Here is a 22,303-nt window from a genome sequence, read left to right on the forward strand (position 1 = left end):
TACTTTAATGGTCGGCGTTTACTGAGGGTGGGAGAGAGAGAGAAAGAGGAGGTCCTCTCCCCTCTCCTCTCTCTAGATTCACACGCCCAAGCCAGATGGCTGTCTTTTCTTGCATGAGATTAGAAGATGTTTCTGATTCACGGTGTCGCTTTCTGGGTAAATTAATATTTCAGGCTAAAGTATTTTCTGTTTGGGCGTGCGCGCGTTGCTTTTTGAACAAAATTCCTCCTCTCTGTTTGGGAAGGAAGGACAGATCTTGGTGACAGATTGCAGGTAAAGCAGAGGCGGGCGGGCTGCTGCTTTGTGAGCCCATTTAAGTGATTCCCAGAAAGCCGGTGATGTTAATTGACTGCTTGGGGAAGCAAAGGAAGCTGTAATGAGTGATTATTAAGCTGGGAAGGGGTGGTGGGGGGATGCGGGGTGTAATTGCATCCATGATAAGGAGACATTGATTAACAAAAAGAACAGTGATGTAAAAATTAGAAGCCTCCAATGAAAGTCTGGTGCACAGCTCAGGTAAACAGCAGGATTCCTCTTCATTTACGAAGGGCAGGGATTATAATAAACACGCTAATTATCATTCTATATGTATAAATTAGCATCTGCTGATGGCTACACTTTGAGGTGCCCACGTGGCCTGCGGGATTAGCCCCACAGTGATTTTGTGTCACTTGTGGCTCGCTAAACAAACCACAAGGAGATCCGCGTGCAGCGAGCAGTCGACTGAGGCTCTCCTGCAGCCCTGCAGTGTATTAACCTCCGTGGCACTGATGAATGCACACGTGGTAATGTGTTGTTCCAGGTAATGAATGCTGATGTACTGACCTTTGGCGGTGTTGTTGTTGGTGATGACGGTTTGTGTTTCTGGGGGAAGAGGACGTTTATGCGTGAAGAGCGTGTGTGGTCACTTGCTGCTATTCATCACGTCCCACATCGAGATAATGATCAAATTGTCTCCACCTGTCATCAAAGCTCTCACACCTGCCTTGTTGTCTCGTTTTCCCCACTTTGCCTCTCTCTATCCACCGCTCCACCCCTCCATCTCCTCCTTCTATTTCGTATCTTTGGCCAACTGTTGCGTTTCGTTTCTCCTTTCACCCACACACCTCATCCTACACTCACACCTTCGCCGACGTTTTCACGAATGCTGTTCCTTCCATCCTTTCTCCTCTCTTCCCTCCTTAACTTCTTCTCTCTTTTCTTCCTCCTACCTCCTCCCTACCCCTAGATGGAACATCCTTGGCCTGCAGGGGGCATTGCTGAGCCATTTTGTGGAACCAGTGTACCTGCATAGCATGACCGTTGGCAGCCTGCGTCACACGGGCCATCTGGGCAGAGTTCTGAACCAGCGTCAGGAGCGCCTGGGCCCACTGCCTGCCACATACAGACGCAACCAGCCCCTGCTCAGCGGTATGACCACAACATAATCAGCCACACAGCAATTCTGGGCAGTAGCTGTAAAATACACTCTATGCACTTTGGGAAGTCTCCACACAATAGAAAGTGACACAGTAAAAAAATCTTTTCAATATACTTTTACTTTTTGCTTCTGATGTAGCACATAAAGGTCTGAGGGTTTTTTTTTTTTGTCTGCTTTAAGTTTGGAGCTTCCTTGGGTGGCATTGCTTTAAACAGGTCCCAAATGTCAAGATTGTGATGTTCATTATAATTGAAAACTACATGGAAAAAAATACCTGATGTGGGGGATCTAATCCAATGTAGCCCACTGGATTTGGACTTTGCATTTTAAAATTTCAGTGTTAGCATTATAATAATAATGATAATAATAATAAAACATTTTATTTGAGGGCGCCTTTCTAAAACCCAAGGTCACCTTACAAAGAGAAAAAGACATATCAATAAAACACTTGATTAAAATAGATTCAAATAAATTAAAATACAGAAACCAGCAAAATACAGCCACAAACAACAAAATTAAAAACACACACAAAAAAACTACTATTTGCCAGCAAGTAAAATCTGTATTAAAGAGAGTAAGCCAGTTTAAACAAGTAGGCTTTGAGTTGTGACTTAAATAAGGGAATCTATATTTCTTAAGGCTGAAGGAAGTGAGTTCCTCTGTGACCCATAGTGATAAGATGAGCAGAAGGAACAACAAGATCTTCAAAAGATCCACCATCATCCCTGTGCCCAAGAACAGCAAACCCTCATCCCTGAACGATTACCGGCCAGTTGCACTGACCTCAGTAGTAATGAAGGTGTTTGAGAGGCTGCTGAAGAACATCATCTCCTCCTCCATCCCAGACACCACAGATCCGCTGCAGTTCGCCTACAGATCCAACAGATCCACAGAGGATGCCATCGCCCACGTCCTACACACCACTCTCAGCCATGTGGACAAGAAACAGGGTAACTATGTGCGAATGCTGTTTGTTGATTACAGTTCAGTGTTTAACACAATAGTGCCCTGCAGACTGTTCACAAAGCTGAGGGATCTGGGACTTAACAGCCGTCTGTGTGCATGGGTGTTGGACTTCCTCACTGGCAGAACTCAGGTGGTGAGGGTGGGCAGGTGCTTCTCCAACAGCATCACCATCAACACAGGAGCACCTCAGGGATGTGTCCTCTCGCCACTGCTCTACTCCCTCTACACTTCAGACTGTGTGGCCACCCACGGCTCCAACACCATTGTGAAGTTTGCTGACGACACAGTGGTGTTGGGTGCCATCTCCAACAACGATGAGGCGGCCTACATGGATGAAGTGAAGAATCTGGCATCGTGGTGCCAGGACAACCACCTCCAGCTGAACGTCAGCAAGACCAAGGAGCTGGTGGTGGACTTCAGAAGGGGTCAGCACAGAGACTACAAGCCCATTATCATCAATGGAGCTCCAGTGGAGAGGGTGCAGTCCTTCAAGTATCTTGGTGTCCACATCTCCTCAGACCTGACATGGGCTGCCCACATTCAGGTCCAGACCAAAAAGGCTAGGCAGCGCCTGTATCACCTACGACAACTGAGGAAGTTCAGGGTCTCTCCAAAGATCCTCAGGATTTTCTATACAGGCGCTGTGGAGAGCATCCTCACACAGAACATGACATCGTGGTTTGGGAACAGCTGTGTGAAGGACCAAAAAGCTCTCCAGAGAGTGATCCGTACAGCAGAACGCTGCTGCAGGATTGCTCTCCCCCCGCTTCAGGACACCTACACCAGGAGATGCCGGACTAGAGCAGCGCAGATACTGAAGGACCCGTCCCATCCTGGCAACAAACTGTTCCAACTTCTGCAATCTGGTAGAAGGTTCCGCATCTTCCGGGCAAGGACAGAGAGACTCAAGAGGAGCTTCTATCCCCAAGCCATCCGTGCCCTAAACACACACACCCGCCCTCTCACATCATCTATAATTGACTGAGTCAGGACTCTTCCAGACACTAAACCAAGGCACAATGTACATTTCAATATCTTTAATTTTAAATATGTTTATATTGTCTATCCTGTAAAATAGTCAGATGTCTATTCATATTAATGTACAGAATTCACCTGCTTGCTGCTACTACTGCACATTCACCCAATGTATATACTATATGTAGAAAAAAAAACAAACACCCAGCACGCCCCTGCGGGCGGTTTATCCTTCAAGCTCGGGTCCTCTACCAGAGGCCTGGGAGCTTGAGGGTCCTGCGCAGTATCTTAGCTGTTCCCAGGACTGCGCTCTTCTGGACAGAGATCTCCGATGTTATTCCCGGGATCTGCTGGAGCCACTCGCCTAGCTTGGGAGTCACCGCACCTAGTGCTCCGATTACCATGGGGACCACCATTACCTTCACCCTCCACATCCTCTCGAGCTCTTCTCTGAGCCCTTGGTATTTCTCCAGCTTCTCGTGTTCCTTCTTCCTGATATTGCTGTCATTCGGAACCGCTACATCGATCACTACGGCCGTCTTCTTCTGTTTGTCTACCACCACTATGTCCAGTTGGTTAGCCACCACCATTTTGTCCGTCTGTATCTGGAAGTCCCACAGGATCTTAGCTCGGTCATTCTCCACCACCCTTGGGGGCATCTCCCATTTTGACCTCGGGACTTCCAGGTTATACTCGGCACAGATGTTCCTGTACACTATGCCGGCCACTTGGTTATGGCGTTCCATGTATGCCTTGCCTGCTAGCATCTTGCACCCTGCTGTTATGTGCTGGATTGTCTCTGGGGCATCTTTACACAGCCTGCACCTGGGGTCTTGCCTGGTGTGATAGACCCCAGCCTCTATGGATCTTGTACTCAGAGCTTGTTCTTGTGCTGCCATGATTAGTGCCTCTGTGCTGTCTTTCACTCCAGCTTTGTCCAGCCACTGGTAGGATTTCTGGATATCAGCCACCTCCTCTATCTGCCGGTGGTACATACCGTGCAGGGGCCTGTCCTTCCATGATGGTTCCTCGTCTCCCTCCTCTTTCTTGGGTTTCTGCTGCCTGAGGTATTCACTGAGCACTCGGTCAGTTGGGGCCATCTTCCCAATGTATTCTTGGATGTTCGTTGTCTCATCCTGGACTGTGGTGCTGACACTCACCAGTCCCCGGCCCCCTTCCTTCCGCTTAGCGTACAGCCTCAGGGTGCTGGACTTGGGGTGAAACCCTCCATGCATGGTAAGGAGCTTTCTTGTCTTTATGTCAGTGGCTTCTATCTCCTCCTTTGGCCAGCCTATTACCCCAGCAGGGTACCTGATCACGGGCAGGGCGTACGTGTTGATGGCCCGGATCTTGTTCTTACCATTCAGCTGACTCCTCAGGACTTGCCTGACCCTCTGCAGGTACTTGGTGGTTGCAGCCTTTCTAGCGGCCTCTTCATGGTTCCCATTTGCCTGCGGGATCCCCAGGTACTTGTAACTGTCCTCTATGTCTGCAATGTTGCCTTCTGGTAGTTCAATCCCCTCAGTTCTGACTACCTTCCCTCTCTTTGTTACCATCCGACTACACTTCTCCAGTCCGAACGACATTCCAATGTCATTGCTGTATAGCCTGGTAGTGTGGATCAGTGAATCGATGTCTCGTTCACTCTTGGCATACAGCTTGATGTCATCCATGTACAGGAGGTGGCTGACAACTGCTCCGTTCCGTAGTCGGTATCCGTAGCCAGTCTTGTTAATGATCTCACTGAGGGGGTTCAGGCCTATGCAGAACAGCAGTGGGGACAGAGCATCTCCTTGGTAGATCCCGCACTTGATGGTGACTTGTGCTATGGGCTTGGAGTTGGCCTCTAGTGTTGTACGCCACATCCCCATTGAGTTCCTGATGAAGGCTCTTAGGGTCCCATTGATCTTGTACAATTCTAGGCATTCCAGTATCCAGCTGTGGGGCATTGAGTCATAGGCCTTCTTGTAATCAATCCAGGCAGTGCACAGGTTGTGTGTGTGTATATATATATATATATATATATGTATATATATATATATATATATATATATATATATATATATATATATATATATATATATATATATATGTGTGTATGTATGTATGTTTTTCCTCTACACCCCCCTCCCCCCCACCAATTTTTTGCACATGTCGAGGAGCGTGTCAGGCTACATTTCACTGTGTGTTATACTTGTATAACTATGCATGTGACAAATAAAGAACCTTGAACCTTGAACCTTGAAGATGAGTGGCAGATGAAGATCTGAGAGAGCGGGAAACTGTAGTGATATGAAGCAGATCACAGAGATAAGGAGGGGCGAGGTTATGAATATACTTAAACATGAGAACTAATATTTTAAAGTTTATCCTGGCTTCTATGGGCAACCAGTGAAGCTGTTGAAGAATTGGAGTTATATAGTCTCTTAGGGGAGTTACGAGTTATGACCCGAGCTGCAGAATTCTGAAGAAGTTGAAGTTTATGGAGGGACTTACTGGGGAGACCAAATAGGAGGGAGTTGCAATAATCGATCCGGGAAGTAATAAGACTATGGACAAGGATGGCAGCAGCATGGGGAATAAGGAAGGGACGAAGTCGGTTAATGTTATGTAAGTGAAAGTATGCAGACCGGGCTATGTAATTAATGTGAGACTGAAATGAGAGAGTACTGTCAAGTATGACACCCAAACTCTTTACCTGCGGGGAAGGAAGGATGGGGGATTTTCAATTTTAATGGAGAAACTGTGAGATTTGGTTAAGGTAGAGGCTGTGCCAACAAGTAACACTTCTGTTTTATTACTGTTAAGTTTGAGAAAATTGGAGGAGAACCAAGATCTGATCTCCATAAGACAGTTCAAGAGGGAGAAGGTGGAAGGGATGAATTAGGTTTGGAGGAAATGTAGAGCTGGGTGTCATCAGCATAACAATGAAAATTGATATTATATTTTCAAAATATTTGGCAAAGAGCGAGCATGTAGATAATGAATAAAAGAGGCCCTAATACTGAACCCTGGGGCACGCCAGCAGAAACAGGATAGAGACTTGAAGAGTGGGATTTAAATTGGATAAACTGACTGTCCTGTTAGGTGGGCTATATTCAGCCTAGTGTTCTTGGGTTATCCCTGTAGTCCTCTCCACCTACACCCTGTCATCCATATACAGTCAGATCGTGTTTCAAAATCCAGTGTTTTGTGGGCCAAAATGACAAAACCAAGGCTTCAAAATAATAGTCCATTAACTTTATTGATAACTTTAAAGTCTAAGGTAGGATAAACATGTAGGTTCCTCTTTCAAGTGTAAGAGCAGAAGCTAGCTAGCTTGATTAGCAAAGTACATTCATAGCTCCCAAGTTATTCTGATATTACTTTGGATACTAAAAGTACATGTTTGAGTCTCCTGTAAAGTGATCTTCAATGTGGATTAACTCACTTTCGGAAACAACAGGTTGTTCTTGGGAATACCCCTAAAATATCCTTAAACACAAGCACCAGCCTGTAGCCTACTCAGCAAAACTGTTAAAACCCACTAAACATGAATTCTGTGCTTGGATCACTTTCAGCCTTTTCTGCATTTCCTCTTTTCAGCTTACAGTCTGCTTTCTATTCTCACCCTGCCTTCATATAGCGACTTACCCACACATGCTTAGAGATCTGCACTACATAAATGTCCTCGTGTACAGTACTCTGTTTTCACGTATTCTTTTTAAGGAATGTCAGCTACAGGCGCGATGCATCATAACAGATCATATGTTACACCCCCTTCTCACGCACACACAAACACACATTCTCGCACTCTTAGCAAACTCGTACACCACTTCTTCTCTACACTTACATTTTGCCAGTCAGACAAGCAAAACCTAAGAAGTTGTTTGGCGCGTCTGCTTCCAGGGCTCCGCTGAGACTCGAGGCTTGTGTTTGTAGTGAGGATGAATGCTGGAAGAGGATGTGAATGACACCCAACTGGTAGAAACTGCATCAGCCATCACTTCAGATCTAGGCCAGGCAGAGCCGCTGAGCGACAGGCACGCACAGAGATGTAGGACACATTTGGTTGTTAGGGATCACTGATATAAACAAAGAGAATCACAGTCACTTACAGGGAAACACATTATATCATATCAACAGCTCTCTGTGGCTAACATCTCCATATCTACTATACATGGCTTTGCATGCTCTTCTTGAAGGGCGCAGGGGCTCTCTGGTTGCCTTGGTGGCGAAGATTTTCTGAGGCCCGTCCTTATCGAGATTGATAATTGTGCTGAAATGTCCTCTGGTGATGGTTGCTGGGATGAATTTATCACTGAACCCTCAGACCGCAGCCTCAGCGAGCATTTCTCATGATTTGGCTTTTTAAATGGAGTCATTTGAGTCTTTGCTTTTAGATATTACAAGCTGCGGTTAATATTTGGAAAATTGTGGTCAGGTTTGATCTTTTTGTTCATCGTTCTTCCTTATCCCGTTTTTTATCATTGCTGCAAAGAGTGTTTAATGACTGTTATAGGTTCTTTTTCCCACCAGTTAAAGCCACACTAATGCTGTCGAATGTCCTTTACGCCATTTCTTGAGGTGTCCTGCACATGCTCTGTCGTCCTCTCTAACAGCGATTGTGTGTTTTCTGTGTGTGTGTGTCTCAGACTGTCAGATCTTTGCACCTGCAGTACTATGAGTAGTTTATTGAAGGGTGAAGGCAGGGAGAGAGATGGACAGAGAGTGGAGATGGCCCTACGCCAAATCAATGTAATCACAGCCCTTATCGGACAGCCATTCAATCTGAGAGGGAGCTCGTACCGAGAGAGAGACAGGCTGAGGAAAACAAGGGGAGACAGCAAGGCAGGGCGGGAATAAAGAAACGCAGAGCTTCGCTCGCATTCAGATGACTGCACGTGTATCGCCCCCTCCCATTCCTCTCATCTCCTCCGCCAGCCTTTCATTGCCTCTGATGAGCTCCCAGGCTATTGTGAGTCCAGGGTTATTTAAAAGCGACACCCCCAGAAGAAATTCCTGAGGATCGCAGGGCCCGTTCTTATCACACACAGCCAAAGCGGCTCCACCTGAACCCTGAGGGCCAAACGCATCGATGGACCGACTTGTCCTTCACTCCTCGTCCTGCTGTTGAGCGAACGCAAACTGTGGCGGGGCTTTGTTGTTTCGGGATAAGAGGAATCGGAACAACAGCAGATAAAGGAAACATTAATAATGTTCGTGCTCCACTTTTGGAGCTTTGCAGATAGATCCGTGCACATGCATGTTTTACAGCTACACCCTCTTTTCTCCACGTGTTGAAATTCGTATTTTAGCTTTTGCTGTTCTGAGGTCTGATACATATTTGCATTAAGATGATGTCACTGTGAGGAAAGTTACTTGAAAAATGTAATCAGTTACTCATTACATATTAACATCAAGTAATCATCGGCAGTCCATCAGTGGTGCTGTTAAACATTTGATCCTCTGCTGAATTTATAAGTTTGCTCACTTACAATAAAATGATCAGTTACTATTTTTTATTATTATTTTTTGGGAGAAGAAATTAAGAGACAGAATATCAACCTAAAATCTGTTTATTTAAAAAAAAGAAAGAAACATTACATAAAAATTATAAATTAATCTGCATGTCATTGAGTCAAATAAGTATTTGATTTCTGACAACCCAGCTACTATTCTGACTTCCACAGATTGGCTATATGTCCATGTGGCGCACAGTCAATCAATCAATCAATCAATTACAGATGCTCCTGATCTCAGCTCATTATTTGCATAAAGCTCAGCTGTCTACAGTATCAATTTCTTCCATTCCATCTTCTCCACCACCATGGACAAGACCAAAGAGCTGTCGAAAAACATGACTGCAGATCTGCGCAGGCTGGACTGAGCTACAAGACCATCAGCAAGAAGTTTGGTAACAAGGTGACAACTCCTGGTGTGTTCATTCGGCAATGGAAGAAATTGAAAGATGATGGTTCATGGGATGATCATAAGAAAGGTGACAGATCCTCAGCTGAGACCCCAATCACCACGAACCACATTGGTAACCTACTGCACCATAATGGACTGAAATTTTGCAGTGCCTACAAGGTCCCCCTGCTTAAGTAGGCAAATGTACATGCCTGTCTTAAGTTTGCCAGTAAACATCTAAATGAGAAGGCTTAGGAGAAATTGCAGGGATCAAATAAAACAAAATCAAGCTCTTTGACATCAACTTGATGTCTCATTTTTAGAGGAAGGGAAATGCTGTGTGTGACCCAAAGAGCACCGTCCCCACAGTCAAGCAGGGAGGTGGAAACATAATGCTTTGGGGCTGATTTTTTTGCAAACTTTACCACACTAAGACGCCAATGAAGGTGGGCATGTACCATGGTTGGTCTTTTTGCAGGTCTTTAACCACACTGGAGGGGTTTCGAGCATGAATCCCTGTTTAAGGTCATGCATAAGTATCTCAATTGGATTTATGTCCAAACTTTGACTAGGCCACTCCAGCTGTTCGTAGGTTTCCCCAGTTTTCCTCCAGCCTTGATTTGCTGGAGTTCCAAAGGCCTAAAATGCCTTTGTAACCCTTTCCAGACTGACGCTGCTGTTCTTGAGTTGCTTTAGATTTTGGCATGTTGTGTTGTCTTTTGAGATATTTGAGTCTACTTCGCTTTGACGAAGACTTTCTATTTAAAGGATTTCCTGATCCAACAGGTCAGCGAGTGCTCAGGCCTGGGTGTGGCTAGTAAACTGAACTCAGCTTTCCAAAAAATGTGGTTAATCACAGTGAATTCATAAGTTAACAAGGGGGTCTGTTACTTTTTCACATAGGGGCAAATAGAGTTTGATAGCTTTTTTTTCCTTAATGAATGAAATCAATTTAAAATCTGCATTTTCCCTTTTCTTGGCTTACCTTTCTTTAAAATCTGGTCTTTAAAATATGTTTATAGAAAGTGTTTTAAAGGATTTGAGCCAGCAACTGTTCATTTATAATCCAGTCGTTGACACAGAAAATGAGTAAGTTCCTCTTTTCACATACCTGTTGCTTCACTTCTCCTCCACTTCTTCTCCACCCAACAAGGCACACATTTACAGCCCTGCAGTACTACAATAATGCAGGATAGATGCACTGTGTACACATGAACGCACAGCAGCCTCAGATATTAAGCTGCTCCTGTGTGTACTGTACAGTTCTGAATCCCATAACCAAAGGCTTTAATTCTGCCTTTTTCATGTCTGCCAAACACTTCCCAGAAGAGAAATTGATCAAGTCCTCAATGGAGGAAACATCAAATTGGCTATTACAGAAACAGAGGAGTCAAGCCCATTGAAGGGAAGAAATGAGCCATGAATGGAGCGAGAGGAGTGGAAAAAAGCAGGATGGATAGGAGGGTCTTTTGTTCAAAGAGGTGCGTCTGCACAAGAGAGAAGAGATGGGTAATACATAAGAGACACGGAGGATTGTTACCGTGGCAGGCGATTCATTCCAGCTCCAAGGAGCAACAGAAAAGGAGAGGTGAGATTGGTAAATGGAAGAGTGAAGACAGGAAAATCAGTGTGGAAAAGGAGGAAATGATCTGCAGGCATGTATTGTGGTATTGTAGATCTGGTATTGTAATATAACAAGCTGTCTGTCAGGCGATGAGATCAGAAGCAACTGTTATTCAGCCGTCACAGAGACTCTGCCCGTTGATTTTCTATAAGGGGAGCCTTTAATGTTGCATGATGTAATAAATAACTCAAGCTGGAATCAAAGACAGCGATTCTTATAGCTGTGATTATTAATGCTCCAGTGTGCAGAATTTACAGGGCTCTATTCCTAGAAAAGTAATACAGCATTGATTTTATTTTTCATTAGCATATAATCGCCTCTAAGTACATCTCTTCTATCTACATAGGGAGTGGGCCCAGTATGCTTCTGTAGTAGTCCAGAAAAGCCTTCCAGTTCTTTAAAGGTAGCTTTACATAAAATACAGCAGTTATCAATGGATAACACATGATCTCAATTAGTGTACATACAAATATACAATCAAAATTTAGTTCTAGGAGGCATTTGTCCTATGTGATTTAACCACAGACTGCGTATGACAGATGGCTGAGGCACCCATTTGTTTGTGGACCAACAATGTGAGGTCTCGCATTTGGCATGTTGGCCTTTGTCATGTCGGTTTTTAGAGGCAGAATGTTTGGAGTACAAATTTATCAGCTACTACAAATTAGTTTGGTTCACATCTGTGAACTGTGTGGGTGCGTCGGTCAGACATGGATAAGTGCTAATTAAAATGGTAAATGGCCTGTATTTGTATAGCGCTTTACTAGTCCCCTAAGGACCCCAAAGCGCTTTACACATCCAGTCACCCACCCATTCACACACAGGTGATGGCAAGCTACACTGTAGCCACAGCCGCCCTGGGGCGTACTGACGGAGGCGAAGCTGCCAGACAGTGCCGCTACCGGGCCCTCTGACCACCACCAGTAGGCAACAGGTGAAGTGTCTTGCCCAAGGACACAACGGCCGAGACTGTCCAAGCTGGGGCTCGAACCAGCAACCTTCCGATTACAAGGCGAACTCCCAACTCTTGGGAAGAGTTAAATGGGAAGAGCAGGCTACAACAACAGCTGGTTATAAGCTAACATTATGCCAGCTCACATTAGACTTGAGTGTCCTTTCCTTTTCTTTCCTTCTGATAAACATTTTGTTTATATTGTCACATTGTAGGAGGATTTATTTGCTAAATGCCTCAGTCAAACTGTTACATCTACTTCTGAGAAAGTTTCATGAACGAACTGCAGCCAACGGCAGCAAAAACAACACTGCTACCTAACAACTCACTTCAGTATGACTGTCATCGATCAAAAGAGAGCTTCTCCGGCTCATTGACCTGTATCGGATCCTTTCAGAAAGTTTTACAGCCTCTTCCAGAGTAAATAAAGGTGGACACTTCTCACTCTGCATTGACAGCTGAGGTAAACAGCAGGCTGGAAGTGTTCCTTAGAACTGGATTTGATCGGTAGGCTGGTAGATATATACCGACTGGCCACAACTATTATGTGATATAATCTAAATATAGTTTTGATCTCTTTTGGCTGACTGAAACATAGCAGCTAGGATTATGTACTTGAATTGGGAGGGGTACAAAAACAGAACTAAGTTAACCGCAATCTGCAATCTACTGACATCCAGTGGTGAAAATTTGAAACTCTGCAAACTTTAATAGTGCATATCTTTAATACATGAGATAATTTAATGGTTAAGTTGTAAAGCAATCCACACCCGTACTGTGTGAAAGGCATATTAGCAATAGAGATCAAAAATTTTTCTTGTACCAGGATTTAAATATAGTTATTTCTGCAGTAAAAATTGGCATTTTAACTTGGAAGTCTCTGGGGATTGACTTGCTTTTTGTATCCAGCCTCAAGTGGCCTTTTGAAGAAACGCAGAGTTTGGCACTCCATATTTGTTACATTTTCTGCCCCAGAAAGTGCCGCTTAGATTCAACATTTTCTCCTGCTTCAGGCTGTACAATCGGGTGCGAATCCAAACTCCTATGCAGCTTCTATGAAACGCCCACGCTGGCCTCTCAGGAACATTTTGCCTTGAGCCCTCATTTGCTCCTCACCCTGCTGTCAGCTCTGTTCCCGCCACAGGCCCAGCACCTCTGCCAGCGCCTGTGTTCTCAGTGCAGGCGGCTAATTCTCTCCACGGAGGCCGTGTGATCGCCGCTCACCTCCACTTTCCATCTACCGCTGTCTCTCTTTCACTTTCCTCTGCTGATCACTTTGTGTGCTTTGCTGCGAGGCTAATTATTTCAAAAAGAAATGTAGAGAGTGGAGAACAGAGTGACAGTCCAGTGTAGGCAGCAGTCGATCTTAGAGTGTGGAGATGATATTTACAGCATAAAAAGACATTGCTTATGTGCTTCATTCCTTTTCCAACCTGCTCTCTAAAGGTGTATCAAAACCATAATACTTACATAGCCATCGTATCGTTTTTGTGCATCCCTGCAAACCTGTATGTCTTCCAGCCTCAGGGCAAGAGTGAGGCGAGGGTGGCAGAAGGTTAAACCAAATAACAAAGCAGAGGTTCAGAAAACATACAGATGCAAAATTTCACTCACAAAACCATGTGACATGTCATGATGTCATTTGTATTTTCTTGTCTTCCACATAGGCTTGAGCAGTGCCGATTATCAGCAGCCGGGGAAGGCGTCGTGTGTGAGCGTCAACTGGACGTTGGGTGACGCACAGTTGGAGGTGGTCAACACCGCAACTGGACGGAGACGAGACTCAGGGACACCCTCACGTCTCTGCAAGCACGCCCTGTTCACCCGCTGGAACAGACTGTACCGCAAGGTGAGGGGAGGCACCTGTGGCGAAGGTCAAGTGGCTGAGACCTTATGACACCAATTCACAACAACAGTCACCTCGAGGCCCTTTATATAGTAAATGCCCTACAAAATACAATATAATATTAAAAAAAACAACAACAATCAGACAAACCCCCTATGACCAAGCGCTTAGCAACCGTAGGAAGGAAAAACTCCCTTATAACAGGAAGAAACCTCCACAGAGGGACCAGGATCAGGGAGGGGCGGGGCCATCTGCTGTAACCAAATGCAAAGAAGAAATACTTGCATGAGCCTGGGCCCATCGCAGCATAACTAAGGGGGATTCAGGGTCACCTGAGCCAGCCCTAACTATAAGCTTTATCTACAAGGAAAGTTTCAAGCCTGATCTTAAAAGTAGAGAGGCTGTCTGTCTCCTAAATCCAAACTGGGAGCTGGTTTCACAGAGGAGGAGCCTGAAAGACGAAGGCTCTGCCTCCCATTCTACGTTTAAATACCAGAGGAACCACAAGTAAGACTGCAGTCAGAGAGTGAAGTGCTCTACTAGCATAATAAGGTACTAGAAGGTCTTTAAGTTATGACGGGCTCGTTAACTACTTGACAAACACCACATCAGTCCAGATCAGTGTCAGATCATCTGCCTAGCAGACAGCTCCTGCAGTGCAATAAAGTATTTCTTTGAGCCTTGATACAGTTAATACAATGAGATATATATAAGCTACCTCAGGGTTGCTATGAAGACATAAATTAGCAATAAACACAAAAATAATTTTTCTTGTTTCAGTTTGAAACCTGTTTATTTCCTTTTGTAAAGTTGAGCGTTCACTCTCAGCTCGAGCCTCAAGTGGGCATTTGAGGAACTGCAGTGACCTCCAGATGAGCTTAGTTAACTCCAGTTTTATTCGATTCATCAGAATCACTGACTCCTTCTGCAGGACTTTCTCACAGCAAACATTTAGACTCGATGTTTTAGAGAAAACACCTAAACGGAACGCGGCGCCCGTCACACTAATAATTACACCGTTCTTTTGTTTGCTATGATGTGCAGAAATGTCTGCTGTGGATAAAGTTCCACCAATTGAAAAGTGAATTAAAAATAAACAAAACACTGCCCACATTGTATCTTTTAGTTCCCAGAAAAATATTACGATGTCCTATTTAATTAATATAAGGCTGAACAATAATCACATCTTACAAGTTTCAGCGCTCTGTGCCCTGCAAGTGCTCTCGTGCAGCAAAGCCAAAGGCATCGCTCAGTTATTGCTGGAAACAATATGGAATCCACTGCTATTAGGAATCCCGTGCGCACAGCCGCTACACACAAGCATTAACTACAGTGATGCATGCCAGCAGTCAAAAGGCACAGACACGCGTAGAAGCAGAGAGCTGTGTGCAGTGGAAATGTGGAATCTCCTCTCTGCCGTAGATACATTTGTCTGCCTGGCAACATCTGCTGTCTGTGCGGCTTATCAAAAAACTGACAGCTCGGATCTTTACCCGCCGCACTCTCATTTCCATTCTGAAACTTTACGTAACAGACACTGCCTGCATCGCCAAATGGCGGCCGTTAAAGCATAATGACTATGAAACCATAATTATTTGGAGAAGTACTCGAGGAGGCCCCCACCCTAAGTGCTCCCTGCGCGCCGCATATAAGGGGCCACGCAAGAGCAGTCGCACTAATCTCCAAAACAAACTTTTGCTCTCTCCCTCTCTCTCTCCCCACTTGTCTCCCTGCCGATCTTCATTGGCCCCCCCCGCCCCCCCTTCCTCGTGACAATAGGAATGCACAAAAAGCACAGAGAATGTTCAATTGCTTGTGAAATTTAAATGGGGAGATTACACAGCTGTTGAAGCCCCCCTCCACCCTGCGCCTGCTCCCAGCCCCCACCCAAATGCATTTGTGCCGGCTCATTCGCTTTGTTTTGCTCGCTAAACCTTTCGCCCCTCTGCCCCGGCTTTATTTCTCTCTCTCTTTCTGTTCTCCATCCCCGTCTTCACGTCTGACTCCGCTCTTATCTGACTCTCAATTTCTCTCTTCTTGTGTTTGTTTCCCCTCTCCACCCATCACTTTCTCTCCCGGTCATCCTCGCCCTCTTCAGTTGGGGATCCACGCGTCCAGCTCGGCGGACCGCCAGCTCATGTACGGCGAGGCCAAGATGGCGGCGCGCCCTTACCAGACAGCGAAGCAGCAGTGGTTCAGGTCTCTGCAGGAAATGGGCCTCGGCACCTGGGTCAAAAAACCCCCAGAGCAGGAGCAGTTCCTGCTGTCGGACTGAGTGAGAGAGAGAGAGTGTGTGAGGGTGTGTTTGTTTAAGCATCTCTTTTATTTTAGGGTCCAATGAGTCTATGTTTCACAACCCAGTTTAACCTCTAAACTCAAGGCTGTCAGCCCAGCATGTGTGTGTGTGTCTGCATTTCATTCTCCACGTACACCCAGGACGGCAGGCGGAAGGTTGACTGGACGTCTGAAAAGAAACGGGACACGAGGGTGGAGTTGGTGTTCTTTAAGCACACAAACACACGAGTTTAAGCAAACACCCACCTAAATGTGACCCCCCCTTCCACCACCACCACCACCACCCCCAAGCTCTTCTGTGGCTGTCAGGGAAGGGTGGGGTAACCTTGAGCGGGAATGAAAGGCAGCCACTATCTTGTCATCAGCTATTTCCGGGCCCCAAGGCTCCCGCTGAGGAGTAGAGCCACGGGGGAGAGAGCGAGACAGACAGAAGCAGAGGGAAAAAAGAGAGGGAGAGGTCCTCGTCCAATTACCGGCCCTGTCAGAGTGACGGGTGATAGAGAAAGAGGAAGGGAAGAACGAGTGAGGAAAAAGAAGGACGGAGCGTCGCTTCAGAGCTCACCTTTCTCTCTCTTTCTCGTTCTATCTCTGTCCTCCTCCTCTTAACTCACCCTTTGACTCTCCGTCGCTCCCTCCTTTGCCCTCTTTTCTGTCTCCTCCCTTGCCTCCACCTCCTCGTCCTCCTCTCCTCACCTCTCCCCGCCACGCTTGGAGTTTAACATGACACGAGGACAGGTTAATACACCACCCTTTTTTTCCCCCATCCCTCCCTTCCTCTCATCTTCACCCCTCTGGGTAAAAAGAGAAAGCGAGGTACATAAACGCAGCCATTACAGCTCGCCCTGAGTGCGTGGAGTGATGGAGGAGAAGGGGGAGTGGTGTATTTACTCTCCTCCTTTTGTCTTTTGACCTGCCTGACCTGAGTTTTTGTTTTGTTTCGTTTTTTTCCACCTGGTTTCATGCCCGTTTCCACGCATCTTAATCGCTAATCTTGTCGCCACCAATAGCAGCTGCTTATGGAGGCGAGTCATCAGCCTTGATGCCCCGAGCAAGCTGTCATTCTGTGGTCATGACCACCTTGGAGTGAAGTTTGTTTTGTTTCTTTTTGTAAATTTGCACCTCACACTATTTTATGTCTTTGCATATTTCATGAACGCAGCATTTTACGTGATTTTTTTCCCTTTTTTGTCCTTTTAAATCAGTTAAATGTTTATAGTCTTCGTATTGCTCTGTCATTGCCGTTTTTGTCTCTAGTCAAGGTAGCGGTGCGGCCCAGTTCAGAGTAGTGAGAGTGACATCTAGTGGTCGCTCTTGTGTTTTGTCCTGCCCCTGCTGTGAGCCCCTGTCCAGGCAGCATTACAGTGTCACAGCTGGAGAGCTAAGCCTTTACTGGAGATCAGACGACTGGACACACGGGCGGCTTTACACAAAAACTGCATGTGGAAGAGTTTCTTCTTACATTTGAAATTTTAAAAAGCTGCAGAAGTGATTCTCCACATAAAAATGTGTTTAACAAAATGCTTAAAAACTGGGCAGTTTGCACTCAAACACACTGTGTGACATCCCCTTTTACCTAATTATGCACCCCTGCCTGAGAGACCAGGCCTCAGGGTTTATGTTGCTCCCTAAAGCTGGATTTATTATGCTCGTATCCATAATGACATTATGATCACCTGTGCAGCACTGAGTGACTGGGTGTTGTTGTGATTGGACTTTGTGATGAAGATTAATAGCACTGGAGCTGCCGTCTATAGGTGACTCTTAGTGACCACCACCTCTGTGGAGTCACTGTATTCACATTCTTTCATTCATGCTGGCAGCCGTTGTTGTGAGCAGCGTAATCGCCTTGTTAGATGTTTAAGAAGGAGGCCATTCATCCTTGCTGTTGTCCAAACGGTGAGAAAACGCAGACCGTCAGTCGCGCTTCCTGCAGTCCCCGTGAGGCCCCAGATGTGTGTTTACATGTTAGAGAAGGCAAAGTTACCGTAAGCTAGACGAATGCACCGGGTTTTTTAAAAAAGTTTCTTGACAAATTTTAAGTCTTAATATGAGTGGAAACTGTGTCATTGTGTATAAATCCAGCTTTAGTAATGGCAGTTTTAATAGATTCAACTTCATATGGACCTGTTACGCTCATTTCTGTATTTTTATTCTTGCTTTGCATTAGCCACACCATTCTATCTTTATCTTAAACTGGGACTAAGTGCAGCCCGTTGTTATCTGAAATAAGCCATTCTACCTCCTCTCCCGTTAAAGCTCCTTTTTGGAAATACCCTCTGCAGAATTGAAGCTGAATTTTCACCCCCAGGGGGCAGCGATTTCCCCCAGGCTGTGCTGAGGTGTTTCAGATGCATGCTGATGTTTAGCTTGTCCTTCTGGCTACACCCATATCCTCAAAATGCTCCAATCATAGGTAACTTCCTTCTCAAGTTATCACTTGACCTCTGACCTTGACGTTGAGGTCGAGGTCATCCAGTCTTTAAGTGATGGCGTGATGAACCCTGCTTCTGGGCCCAAACTACTCTGCATTTAATAAGGCTGTTGTTCCTCTCTCGGTTTTTTATTACTGCTAATCATTTTAAAGCGCAGTTTTCAAAACCTTATGATGCAACTACAGCCCAGCCCATGCAGCAGTTTATGAATGACTAACCTCCTATTGATGGATTATCTCGGTGGTTCTCCTGACTGACGTTTGGTCCGTTTGCAGCATCCTGTTTGCAGCATCCTGTCATGTGATTGCATTTGTCCCTAACCACTGTGAACACTCACGTTAACTTTTATCGAGTGGAAAAAAGTCCTCCGTTCGTTAGCGTTCATCCTCCAGATTCCCTGTTTGTATTCTGCTAACATAGCTGTGTCGCTAGCGATCACGTAGCATATCATTATATACCAGCTAGCACAACCCTACAAACATCACTGCTGTTTGCTTTCCTGTCTTCATTTATGTGGGAAGTGATAGCAGAGCTGTACGTCTTAATTTGTTTCAGAAATGTTCAGAATGTTCTGTCAGAACATGTTATATTATGTTTAGATGGAAACTAGCTAACTTCCTGCTAACTTTGAACTCCATTAAACTTCATAAATTCTGTTTTCATGGATGCCTGGATGTTAAACTTAATTGTTACGCCTGGTAGAGCAGGAACGCTGATCATTTTATTAGAGATGAAAGAATTTAGACAGTTTTTCAACTCTGAGTGATGCTGCAGTGATCGTTTGACTTCGGGACCTGCAGCAGAGTTTGGGCCCAGACACGGCTAATGACGTCAGACTTAAAGATCGGACTGAGATTCGAACTTGTCCAAGAATTTCAGCAGATACGGTCGGGTAGCAAGTGAAAATCGTAGGTGACATCTTGTCTTCACAAAGTTGGGGGTCCATGTCGGCCAATGGGGTGACAACAATACTCAGTCATCAGCCTTTTACAGCTGCGGGGTAAGAAGAACGTGTAAAATGAAGGCTACATTTACTCATGACGCCTTCTTGTGGTACAAATCAGTATCACACTACGGTACAGCTCGGCCCTAGTTCGACTCCATTTGATGTCTCGTCTTAAGTTCAATTTGGAAGGTTTGAAACAGTTTTATACAAAGCGATGTTCAGGATATTGAGCCTCTGTGTGAAGCCTGGGTTTTTGGCTCACGGGGATTATTTACCCTGGTATTTAAAACTTTGGCCACGTTTAATACAACCATCAACCACTAGAAAAGTATCCACATCCATTACAGAAAAGCATAAGAGGTCCTCTTCGATGTGCTCACATTTAATGTAGCTAATGCAACATTGTTAATCCAAGCTAGGCTAATGGCAGTTTCAGTGAGAGCACTCCAGTTGTTAGACCTTACCTGTGCTAAAAAATGCAGCAGACTCAAATCTCGGATTTTGTGTAAACGCCGTCTGTGTGTCAGAACACAGAGTTGGTCCTTCATCGCATCGCGCTGCACATTTGAATTGTCTGAGAAGCCACATATTCAGACTTGCTTTGTCGACGTTTGTCATCATTTCTGCACCATGTTCGATAGTGGCTTCATCAGCCATCACACAGATTTTCACACATTTATTTTTCAGAGATATAATAAATATAGGCTGTGTCTGAATGGCAATATTCTACAAACAGTGTACATATGTAAAAAAAAAAAAAATAGAAAAAGTATAAAAGACAAAGTTGACAAAGATGTGAAAGAGATTCTAAAATGTCTAATTAAGATGTAAATTAAAGTCTATGAAGAATTGCTGCTAAGGTCTGTAAATTGCACTTCAGTAACAAATACAAAGTGAATGTTTGTACTGTATATGTGAATAAAACCTCAAAATCTTGTAATTTTATTTTGGTCTTTGAAGTTTTTTTCTCGTCACATTTACTGTCAGTTTGATTGCAGGGTGAAAGAGAACGTTTGACCCGGTAGATGGAGAATATTTGGTCTATACTGAGCACTGATATTGGCCTGTTCACATTTTCTCATGGCCACCTTTTTGTGCCATCATATTCTGAGGCTCGGAGCATCCAGACTATTATTAAAGAGGCCTCCCTTCTCCTGCATCTCCCAGGGGAAATCCATGGGGAAATGGTTAATCTCTGTTAAGCTCAGTGGCAGGTGTCACACAGACCAGCCACCAAAAATTAGCCTGGAGGAAGAATCGAGTGAGGACGAAGAGGGGGGAGGCGCAGGGAGTTTAAGGCATGTCTCCTCAGTAGCTTCCACCCCTTCCCCTAAGGCCACGGAGTCGGCTGTGTGCTCAACAATATACATCGTAATTGACAATTTGCTCCAGCGGCTGGTCACAGCCAGCCAGCTCTAATCTAATGGACGAGGACGGAGAGGTGAAGCTCCACAGCGTATTCTGACTCCCAGTTTCATGCTGCTTCTCAGTGAAATCTAGGAACCAGAACACATGATATTGTGTCATCATGTAGGGTTACACCAGTGGGGTATGGTCTACAACAGTTTCAGATTAAAAAAAAAAAAGATTTTGTTTAAAATAGAAATAAAACATGTAATAAATCCTTAATTCTATTCAGGTAGAAGGTAAATATTAAAAATGCACTGGGACAAAGACGTTCTCAGTTTCTGACAGATGGTTACAATATGTCAAAACTAAGTAGGGACAAGAGGCTCAAGATTAGCAGGAACATGTGAACTCGTTAAATCTGGGGAAAAACATGATGAACTAGTTTGGAGGGACATTACGCCTCCATCGGAGGCCGAAAGCTAACGGTAATATCATCCACTGAAACGTTGTTTATGAAGAAACAAATATTACAGAGGAAACTGAACTTGTGAGCAGTGGAAACCGTGCAAACTTAATTTCTTCAAGTTGAACACTAGACCATAATAAGTGATCAGAGGTGTGGCAGAGTTTTAAGCTAACTGTGTCTCATAGTAGTTTAGTCTACTGCAGATATGAATGTCTGCGAGCTATGTGGGAAACCAGTTTTTCGCACTTGCCTGTTTAGTTCAGAAAAACAATCTTCACAAAATGATGCCACTTTTATTTTAATTTTTCAAGTGTACGTGTTATTGCCCAGACTTACTAAACCAGCCTCGCGACCTCAGTATTCCCAACCTTTAATTTCTACAAAAACATGAAAGCTTCATATGAAAATTTTTTAGTTTGTGTTATCCACAGACTTTATTTCAGGGATCAAATCAGAAAATCACTGATTTCAAGATGAGGGACCCACAAGCATAAAAATGCTCTTTTCCGGGTTTCCAATATTATTTACTTTGTTAAGGTGAACGTTGTCTTAACTCAGTAGATGAAAACATATTTATTTACGAACTGTGTGCTTCAGAGAGGCTGCCACATTGTTACTGGTTGGAGATATAATCTTAACTTAAATCATTATAACTTGTTGAATTTTTAATCAAATCCCAAGCTTTTTTGCTTTGGTGTTATCACTGATAACATTTTGTGATTTCCATTAGCCTCCTGATTGGTTCTTTCTTTATATAGTTAAGGAGGTGGTGTCTGGGTATCCTGAGCCAAGCCCCTTGTTGAGCTGGGGAAGCAAAAGAAGCAGACGGATCCTTTTTATGTTCTTGGACATTAGTGAAAAAGAGAAATAGAAGAAGTTGTTGAACACTAAGAAATAAAGTAGCTGCATGCCTGCTCTGTGCATCGCTGTGGCTTCCTTTAAGAATGAGTTAACAAGCAAATTAAAAGTCTCATTAAATCCACACACCTCTTAAATCTGTTCTCATCAACACCAGTTTTACATTGTTTTTCGAAGCTACCTGATGAATAAAGTGCGCCTTTCAAAAACACATCTGAAGTGAACAAAAGGGAACAAGGGACTTGTGTTTGAATAGGATGAAAAAGAGATGTGAGACTGGA

General features: G+C 44.5%; 1 protein-coding gene across 2 annotated transcripts in view; it reads left to right on the forward strand.

Moving 5' to 3' along the window:
- adarb2 (adenosine deaminase RNA specific B2 (inactive)) overlaps nucleotides 1-16,700 on the forward strand; it is a 212,361-nt gene extending 195,661 nt beyond the window's left edge. For both annotated transcript variants that reach the window (XM_040018694.1, XM_040018695.1), the window contains 3 exons: nucleotides 1,229-1,410; nucleotides 13,497-13,678; nucleotides 15,774-16,700. In XM_040018694.1, coding sequence (XP_039874628.1) covers nucleotides 1,229-1,410; nucleotides 13,497-13,678; nucleotides 15,774-15,950 — 541 coding nt within the window. In that variant the 3' untranslated portion in view covers nucleotides 15,951-16,700. The remainder of the gene's footprint in view (nucleotides 1-1,228; nucleotides 1,411-13,496; nucleotides 13,679-15,773) is intronic.
- Nucleotides 16,701-22,303: the final 5,603 nt, after the last annotated feature.

This window comes from Simochromis diagramma, unplaced genomic scaffold, assembly GCF_900408965.1.
Source record: "Simochromis diagramma unplaced genomic scaffold, fSimDia1.1 OVJJ01000717.1, whole genome shotgun sequence".
Lineage (NCBI taxonomy): Eukaryota > Metazoa > Chordata > Actinopteri > Cichliformes > Cichlidae > Simochromis > Simochromis diagramma.